This window comes from Ornithodoros turicata, chromosome 1, assembly GCF_037126465.1.
Source record: "Ornithodoros turicata isolate Travis chromosome 1, ASM3712646v1, whole genome shotgun sequence".
Classification (NCBI taxonomy): Eukaryota; Metazoa; Arthropoda; class Arachnida; order Ixodida; family Argasidae; genus Ornithodoros; species Ornithodoros turicata.
This window is the reverse complement of record NC_088201.1, coordinates 219,376,320-219,385,986: the sequence shown is the minus strand read 5'-3', so window position 1 is coordinate 219,385,986 and position 9,667 is coordinate 219,376,320. Positions and strand designations below refer to the sequence as shown.

The 9,667-nt window shown below is 45.1% G+C and overlaps 1 protein-coding gene and 1 long non-coding RNA gene across 2 annotated transcripts; both read right to left on the bottom strand.

Annotated features, from left to right (window-relative positions):
- Positions 1-2,532: 2,532 nt before the first annotated feature.
- On the bottom strand, positions 2,533-6,075 carry LOC135376693 (uncharacterized). The gene is made up of 7 exons (XR_010417810.1): positions 6,037-6,075; positions 5,789-5,899; positions 4,784-4,831; positions 4,647-4,725; positions 3,271-3,351; positions 2,767-2,795; positions 2,533-2,706 (listed from the first exon to the last, which is right to left on the bottom strand). It is a non-coding gene; the product is annotated as an uncharacterized LOC135376693 (long non-coding RNA).
- Positions 6,076-6,077: 2 nt separating this feature from the next.
- Positions 6,078-8,460, bottom strand: LOC135394755 (uncharacterized). Its single transcript, XM_064625696.1, has 6 exons — positions 8,151-8,460; positions 7,774-7,865; positions 6,705-6,927; positions 6,415-6,513; positions 6,289-6,340; positions 6,078-6,114 (listed from the first exon to the last, which is right to left on the bottom strand). The coding sequence occupies exons 1-6, from the start codon at positions 8,452-8,454 to the stop codon at positions 6,078-6,080; spliced, it is 807 nt and encodes a 268-aa protein (XP_064481766.1). The 5' UTR covers positions 8,455-8,460.
- Between the last annotated feature and the right edge of the window lie 1,207 nt (positions 8,461-9,667).

The window sequence follows — 9,667 nt, the reverse complement described above, 5'->3', positions numbered from 1 at the left end:
TAGGCCGGAGGGCGCTGGAATCGTTGCGCGCGGGTGCCGGATTGCTGGACTTTTAAGCCCGGGAAAAAACGAAACCACTTCAGTTGTGTCTCTTTCGACATCTACTACAACCTCCTCATTGACATCTGAGAGCTAAAACCGATGATTAAAAAGTTGGAAAATTAATTACCGCTAAATACTTGACAAGGGACGACGAATTTTTTTTTTTTTTTTTTTGATAGACCACACAACTGCCAAGCACGTACAGTTGGTTGCATTTGTGTAAAGTACTCCGTTCTTTTTTTAGCCCCTGGCCCTCTTTCGGTGGGACACCTTGTATGTAGCCGCTGGTGCTGGGGGGCAGAGGTGCTCTTCAAGGCTGAAGGCTTTTTTACCTCGGCCCCTTCACCCAGTAGGGTGAAAAACAAGAAATAATAATAATAATAAAAAAGACGGACGTGGAAGTTAAGATGCATTGGATGCCGGGAGCTTTACCCAACGGGGAAATAAGACGGGCACTAAACGTTTTGGACATGTGAAAGAAGCACGTAAAGTGATATGGGAAAATTCGTTTTTCGACGGGATCGAATCGAGAGAGCTCAGCATAGAACTGAAAGGAGGTGACGGTAGACGACCTTTCGCATCAAACGTCGTTGTGCGGGTGTCAGGTTCTCCTCGCTGTGAAAGGAAGATCCCCGTTATACCTCAGGTGTAGGCAAATGGGGCACGTCAGGAAACAATGCCAGACACCTAAATGTCGGAAGTGCAGGCGGTACAGCCACGAGGATATGAAATGCGTATTGACATACGCGTCGAAAACAAGACAGGTCACAACGGACGAACCTGGTTTATACGTTTTGTGAGACAACGATATGAAAGACGACGAAGCGGTTCAGCAGCCGAATATATCTCAACAGGAAACAATGAACAACAGAAAATGGGTACTGATGGAAGAAAAGATCACACAAGAAAAGAAAATAGCGAAACTGATCCAGAGGCGCCGATAACAAAAAGGAAAGGGGTAATCACGAATCCAATGATGGAAAGGAAGGAAAGGGACGCAGAACAAACGTATACATACGTATATTGATATCCTCGGTATACAAAAAACTAAAATCAGCAGCGAAGAAGAAAGTGCAACCGGGCTTATGGACATCCTATGACACGCTTTATGTGTGATGTGTCCTGTGTGTGCCCCCGGTGATTCCGCCACTTTACTCTAACTTGGGCGCAGCTCTTGAACTTTTGACCTACATGTTGAACTCAATTATCATCTCTGTTCGTCTCTGGACATCATCCTTTTGCGTTTTCATCATCTCATCATCAGATTGAACTTTCTGTATTAAGTGTACTGGGGTAGCCAGTTTGACTTCGTCGAAACTTACATCCCCATTTTTTTTTCTTTACTCACATCACATCACATCACGCTAGGTTAGTGCATAATCTTTTTGACAAAAGCTATGACGTCATAGTGAGTCATGCTGTGGGGAGTTCAGCTGGGTGCCTGATCCTATTAAGAAAGTCTGACAGAATCGTGCCAATTTTTCATGAAGTGGACAATGAGTGAAGGTTTGCGTACTTGATGTATTGATTGATAACGTGGAAATTTGGAGAGTTGTATGCGTTTATTCCCCAAATGACGACAATGAAAGAAAAGCGTTCTTCAGCAGCCCCGGTAACCTCTTCAATAGTTCAACTGCATACATCTTGCTGGGCGACTTCAACTCCACCCTTAGGCGGCAGGACAGATCGACAGGGAAAATGACACGGGATTGAAGTCGAGCGGTACTGGAAGGAAGGTGTTATCAGAAACTTCGACTTAGAAGATGCCGCTGACAGCTGTCCAAGAGGTTTTCATCTATATACTCATTTCCAAGGAAACTCACACGCTCGACTAGACCGCATATATATATATATCCGATTCCCATAGCCGAAAAGTCAGAGAATACAGCGAAAAGGCAGCTTACTTTAGTGATCATTGCCTGGTGACAGCAACCCTATCGAAAATATGGTCTTGAGGTTACCTCAGGGTCTGAGGTCTTGAGGTATTATGGGACATCTGAGGTCCTGAGGCTACCTCAGGTCCTGGGGTTCTGAGGCTACCTCAGGCCCTGGGGTTCTGAGGCTACCTCAGGTCCCGGGGTTCTGAGGCTACCTCAGGTCCCGGGGTTCTGAGGCTACCTCAGGTCCCGGGGGTTCTGAGGCTACCTCAGCATACCTCAGGGCCAGGGGATCGGAGGGTATGGAGGGTGCGCTAGACACCACACATCTTTACGCCAATCCTAATCCATGCGTGCAACCCACTGATGACATGAGACCAAAGTAGGGCTTCTTCAGAGACTTTAATTTGTCATTTAACGTCGCTCGAACTTTGGACATTTTTTTTGCCAATGGCCTCTGCAGTCTCGCCCCTGGCTTCCAAGCGTTGTAGGTAGGCACCTGTCAGAGGAAGTTTACTCCGCTTAAATCCTGAGCAGACAGAACAAAGGACACTGGCTACGCACCTTTCAGTGCATCCAACTTCTTTGGTGTGAGCGCCGGAGCAACATGGGTTTGCCCCTTTGCCTTAGCCTTGTTGGAAAGCGTTCCTGTTACAGTCCTGTTTTTTAGGACCGCTGAGCCCCAAATAGCAACCATTCCTTCCTTCAGGAACATACTGTCCTCTTTTTGGGACAGAACAGTGACCCACCGGGAGTTGTCAACTAAAATGGAGCCTCCTATGTCGACCTGCAATGAGAGGTTGTCACAGGAGGGTAACACGAAGAAATGGTCATGAAACAGCTTTACCTTGTCTTCTCCCCCACTGAGAGGTTGCCCTGAAAATTTATTTGAATCGTGATCAGTCATAAAGCACTATAAGGGAAGTGAACAGTTGCATCGTGAAAGTACACAGTCAGGTCAGGACAGATGTTGGGAATTGAATATAATTTAATTTCAGCTTTGGAATCTCAGCATGCATACTGCATCTAGCAAGGAATTATTTGGTTTGTGTTTGGAAATACAACTTGCACAACAGGCCACAGCCATGACATAGGAGATACAGTGACACTGAATCCTGGAACTCTCCTCTGGGCCCCCAATGCACGAATGTCGTGAATGAAATTGAATGAAATTGAATGCAAATATTTAAAAAAATGGATTCGTTACCAAAATTTAAAATATTCGCAAACCCCCAATTTAAGAAATCGAAGGTTGTTCAGGAAGTGAACAATCTAAGTGTTGTACCAACAAAAAGCGTGTTTCTGGTTGCGACATGTTATATGCAAATAAATGGATGAAGAAATGAGATACCGGTTGGAGAAGCAATGCACTGCTTCCCAGCTGATCCACTGTGAAACCGTTCCTCCTGGCATTCCACGTTATGCCTGCTATCTGCATGGTGATAAAATAGAGCTAGTTGTCAGGCAGAAGTACGTACTTAGAGGATCTCGTGAACACATCTGTAAACACTATCAGCACCAGCCTCAGTAGATATGCATGCCAGAAGACAATGGAGTGAATTTCAAGCAGCAATTCTGTGATACTAGAGGTTTTAGAAATATCGCTTATTCTTACAGAACAGGGTTGGAGTGGCTAAAGGGCCACTTTTACAACTTCATTTCTATTACTTCAGATGCCACATGAAGTACTTTTGCTGGACTTGAGTAAGTGCATGACGGCAGCACTGTGTGCATTAAAAAGAGGACTCTACAGCAAAAATTTCAGAGTTCAATTCAAGAATTAATTTTACTGTAATTAAGATTTCATCAACTATTTTTGATGCTCCCAAAATGCAACTGCCATGCCAAACCTATTTACACCATGTTTCTGGGCAGCACAGTTTTAAACCTTCAAAACCTAGAACACCCAGCTAATTCTGCTTTTGTATGTCGTATGCACGGTGTGCCGGAAGTTGAATGGTGAACCCTATGCACCTGCAGAACTGATTAACTAGCATTCGACCATTAACTTTGTAATTAGCAGCCTCTAGGAGAGACCGAAATAGTAGAATTATGGCCATCGTCAGAAACATCCATACCATTCGGAAAAACCTCAAAATAGGTGCCTGTGTGCTCAGATATCGAAAGGACAAATATTTCACGGAAATGTCGTGGAAACGAAGGAAGTGCTGATTGAAGTGCACCAGAGCAGGGATGAAAATACCACACGATAAGTTACATGTTCCAAGCCGACTGATCGACTGGAGCAGATGCCTAGATAAGCCGTTCTGGTGTGAACGTAAGGCACACCTCCGAACGTCGTCTGCTCTGTTCCGCTCCACCGCCATGATGATGGTCATTTACATAATTTTTGAGAATGAATAATTGACTGTGCAGGCACTTTTCAAGATACGTTTTGAGCAGGGCGGATGACTCTGAGGGACGGCTACAATTCTATTTCAGTTTTTTCCCAGAAGCTGCTAATAAGAAGGGAATTATAGAGAGCACAATGTCGACCATTAAACTTCCGCTGCACTGTGTACATAATATGCAAAAACAGTATAGTCAGCTTGTCATTTTTAGGTTTTGAATAAAAAATATGTCTTGATTAAAAAAAGACAATGTCTAATATCTTCCAATAATACCCCTTGTGCCCATGCGGGATCAATGATTATGTTTAATATTGAAGACTTGAGGCCTTAGGTCTGATGTGCCTTGTTGCAAGCGAAGATTACACCAAAGGCATACCACTTGTGACGCCAAAGCCACGTTGAGCATTTCTGCGGGTATCGCATCATGCCGTCTGCACTGCAGCCACATCAGGACACTGTTAACATTGCACAATAAAATTACAACAAGACTAAATACATTAATGAAGTCCTTACCAGGACTTCCGATGCACATCAAAGGTTCCCGCTCCATTTCTGCGGCATCTGAAATGTTCACACTTTTGTCACGTACATTTCAGCAGTGCTCAAATGCATCACATTAGCCCACTGTCACGAAAATAAGCTGGAGGAGCACACCCTTGAATACATATACATGGTCCGTTACGAAACTCATAAGAACGAAAAGAAAGAAACCAAGAGAAAGAAACCCAAAGAACGATAAATGGAAACCGGAGGCTTTCTTTCTGGTACTTGTGTTACAGCCAAGTGCTACATCAAAGGTAGCACCTGTTTCTAGCTCAAGTGACACAAACAAGCCTTCATTTTCCATTCATCGTTCTCCTAGTTGAATGCTCTGGTTTTTAATGACACTCTGTACACATAAAATGTGACTTTTTGGGGTTAGATGACATCCCAGATTTGGAAGGCAAAAATCGGGTGCTTTTTTAAATTCGTGGAGCAATTCGGGTGCTGTCAATCGACGATATGTATAAATCCCAGTAACCACAGTGACATGGTGTATCTTGGTAGCCTGTTCGTTCCCCTTGCACCTTCCTTCTTTCCGAGGCTGATGCCACCAGGAAGGAGGGAGAGAGCATCGGGGAACAACACGGGGGGGGGGGGGGGGGCTCCCACGATGCACTGTTTAGCGCTAGCTTCTGGGATTTATGCATGCTGTCAATTCATCTCGCGTGATCGGCATGCACAAGCTGGCCCACCTGAAGTGAATGAGGGCTACAAAAAATGACCAGTATTCTAAGCTGTCGTATTGGTCTACTGCCTAATCAATAATAGGGGCTGGTGACAGCTGTGAAATATCTGCCAAAGTGACACCTCTCTCTTTCTTTCTTTACGAGTCTCACACTAGTAGAATCTTTTGAGCTCTCAAACAGCATCTCAGGGAAACGACAAAATGGATGTTGCTGACCGGCACAGGCTAGGAATCTGGGGAGGAATTTGGTTTAACACCAATCGGCAGACAGATAGAAAAGATTAGCACACCCTGAGGGATTCCGATGCCAGTTTCCAATGCGCCTCCACTGTCAGTCTCCCAGGCCATGCCACATGTTACAGAGTCAGCCTGCCCAGCAACGTCATTGCTTGTTGTAACTCCTGGGCAAATTTTGACATCAGAACATGGGCAACGGTCCCAAAAATCAAAGTTGACCATAGGAATAACGAAATAGGGATCAGTACAGAACACAGAATTATCTATGGTCATGAATATACACAACAGGAGAGCACCACACCTTCGAAGGCACTGATGCCGGTTGTAGGCATGGGACAGTCATCAACCCGCTTGGCAACGACCTTGCTTGTTGCAGCTCCTGGAATAATTTTGACATTAGAAAGTGACCAAGGGTGGTCATGGCAATAACCAAATGGGGCAAAAACAGACAGAGGATTCTCTGTGGTCATTAAAATACACCCAACAGGAGAGCACCTTACCACCTTCAAAGGTACTAATGGTGGTTTCAGGGATGGTAAAGTCACCACCCCACCTGAGAACGCCCTTGCTGGCTGTAGCTCCTGGGTGGATTTTGACATTAGAATCTGGCCAAGAATTACAAAACCAGTAATGGCAATGTTGCAAAGAATTTTCTATACAATGCAAAAGAGCACCATACCTTCAAAGCTGCTGACCACTACGGGCTGATTGTGGACCTGACCACCTAGCATCACATGTCGTTGGCAGCAACCACAGTGAAGTGATGTCCTCAGGAAATCTGAAACATGAACAGACCTATGTTTGAGGTGTACACAGTCACTAATTAAGCATGCAATTACTGAAAACGAGCAAAGCATGCAAACTGAGCAAATGGTTCCATACAAAGGATGGCCTGAACAACAGCAGCAGCTGTCATCTGTGCCACCCTTCAAGAACTTGTAACAGTTCTATGCAGTGAATATCACAGACCTGCCTCGATCACTTTTGCAGCCAGAGCTTCCTGGAGGTCTAAGTTAGCTTTTCTGTAACGATGAAGCTCCCTTTGGCAGCGTGCCAGCTGTTTTTCCACCTTCCTTCCTTCAGACTGTAGTACAAGGCAGTCATCATCGTCTTCATCTAATTCGTCAAGAAGGCCGAGCTCCAGCCTACGTTTGCACCGCTCCATATGCTTCCGTTTTCCAGCGCTTGTCTTCTACGAAGAATTCACAACAAGGTAAAGCACAAAAGTCAACCACCCAGTATCAAGAAAAAATGCAATGGAGAATGGGCAAACAATCTGGTGACAGTGATCGCTGACAAGTCAGTTGAGCAATGGCAGATTTTTTCTGAGATCCTGCACAAACTAAAATGAAGAAAGAAAAAGAAAAGAAACCGTGCAGCTAGCGGTTCCCCAAACAAAGACAAAGCTGGCTTGGACGATGTCGAAGACTAACCACACGCTGGACGTGTTAACCACCTGCAGCAGTTACGTCCACTCCTTATCATTCATTATATATTGTTTTAAAGCGGCATTTATTTATTTGTTACAATGCTAAGAGTGTATAAAGACTAAAAGTTTGTAGAAAATGCTAGCAGTATCAATTCTCCGTGGTGCGTCAACTTGGCGGCAAGCGGGAACGAGCAATTCAAATGCCTGAGAGGGGTGGACAGCTGCATTGGCAGACTCATGGTGACGTGCCAATGCAGCCGTCCAGCCCCCTCAGGCATTTATATAATGCATGGGGTAATGCAAACAGTCGTGCATATGCAGATGTCAGAAATAGTACAAACAAAAAGATTAACACAATTAGCACACCAGCCGTTTTTATCTACTGTTCCTTAATATAATGGCAATGTGGTGATGAAAACAGGCATCAGCATCAATAGAAATACAATGAAAGCGAATCAAGAAACAAAAGCTTTTGTTGGGAGGCTGTTCGTGCTTCTCGTTCACCGTGCCTACCCTCAGCAACACCTTGTCATGAACTACGGCAACCCGGCGAGTGCACAAATTTAACTGCTATATAAATAAGTACCCTAGAAGAACACAAGCACTTACTTTGTCTTTCGTCGGATGTGGTTCTTTTTCCCGCCTAGGGGCTTTCCCAAGTCGTTTTCGTTCTCCGCCAGTCTTAGCGTCGTCTTCATCATCTGCCAAGGTACATAAAACACCTTTGCCCGGATTCTCGATTCGCCCTGAGTGTTAAGCGCACGCGAAGGGGCCCTTCTGTCCATGCTTCGTGAATGGACGGAAGGGTCCCTGCGCGTGCACTTAACCCTCAGGGCGGAGCGAGAATCCGGGCCCTTAAGTGCACGGCAAAAACTCGGAGATACGCTGCGCGTTTCTTTCAACCCTACTGCAGCGGGTGTCATTAAACTGCCGAGTGCTAACTACCTGATATCGCGAAAGGTACAAACATGAAATTGCTTACGTACCTGCCAGAAAGATAATTTGTGCGTCATAGTAGCCCCCGAGAGTTTTCTTGTCGCCTCTCCAGTAAACAGGGTACACGGGGTATTCAGTGTTCCCGTTGAAGTCAGTGACATCGATGTCGGACGGAAAGTTCTTGATGGTGTTCGCAGAAACAACGACGCGCATGTCGTCGTACAAGTACCTAACGTACGCAAACATGACTGTCGTGATATTTAGAAGCGATAAATAGGGAAGAGGTAACGCCACGAATAAACAACACAGAAAATCAGGTAAACATGTGACAAGAGCAGAGTACAACACGCTCATAAAGGCTTGGTCACCGCTGCCCCTTGACGCCCCGCCGCTTGCCGACGCGGTGGCGCTTGCAGTTTTTCAACATTTTACGTTCCGCAAGCCTTGTTTGCCAGGAACAGGCGATGTAAGTGCGTATAATCTAACGCGGCCAAAAGTGTTCAATATCAGCGCGACGCAGTATTGCGCGCAAGAATACAGAACGCGAGACGGCAAGCAAACAATTCATGAAAAAAATGGCTAGGAAGCAAGCGAGCTGGTGAACATTATGCAAACAATTCATCTTCGAGCTGCGTGGTAAACATGAATGGTAGCAACTGTGGGCAGGCTTTTCGGCCGGTGTTTTGATGCGAGTTTTGTGCAGTTTTGATGCCCATGGCTTTTCAGTGACCTAGCAAAACAAAAGCGCAGAAATGTCTGAGCAGAAAAAGCGAAAATGCTACATGGAGCCCGGGGCACCATTCGTAATACCACGGCAAACTCTTCACAATCGGAGAAAAAGAGGTAAGTATTGTGGAAGTTGCACGAATGCTTGTTGTAATTGGCGCTAAGATATGCCTGCGTTGAAGAAGTGTATCAACCTGCGATATCCAAATTTGTAAATGTACCTTCTGTGGGACGCACGCTTACCTACAGAGACTTGCCCTGCTTAAAAGTCGAGTTACTAAAATAATGGCGTTCGAACCCTGTGTACGCCAACACTCGTCCACGCTTTTTCGACCATGGGCGTGTGAACGCGCTAAAGGGAAGGTTTATCATGTAGTTTTAACTACATATGTAATCAATAAAATAGAATTTTAGGCAATTTTGCAGGGCAAAATTTCCGGTTTTGGCAGGGACCAAGGAGTAGGCCTATTTCTGAGCATTGATTAGTACTGATGGGTTCTCTTATCACTAGTTCAAGCTCCTGTATCAAAAACGCACCATTAAACTCAACCGAAAACGAGTAGGCATTGCCTAGAATTCCGGTGTCTAGATTAATAATGATCATAGAAATATGATGAAAAGTTGAAAATTTGCATTTTTCCATTCGCTTTGTAGCAATAAGGTTCTATGATTTTCTGTCTTTCTCTTTAGCCGCACACAATGCTGCAAACAGAAATGCGGATGCTTCCAAGGAACTACAGCAGCCTTCCTTGGCACTGGAGATGGCTGAGCCCGCTTCTGAGACAGGCACTGAGCAGGAAAATGAGAATCATGGGACATCACCCCATTGTAGTGACCATAC

Bases quoted from the DNA above. Each gene is read 5' to 3' on its own strand.
- LOC135394755 (XM_064625696.1), bottom strand. From the start codon at position 8,454: ATGAGCGTGTTGTACTCTGCTCTTGTCACATGTTTACCTGATTTTCTG. The intron at 6,514-6,704 runs GTCTGTGATATT...TTCATGTTTCAG, and splicing joins TGCAAAAGTGATCGAGGCAG to ATTTCCTGAGGACATCACTT. The intron at 6,115-6,288 runs GTGGGGTGGTGA...AAATTATTCCAG, and splicing joins GCCAGCAAGGGCGTTCTCAG to GAGCTGCAACAAGCAAGGTC.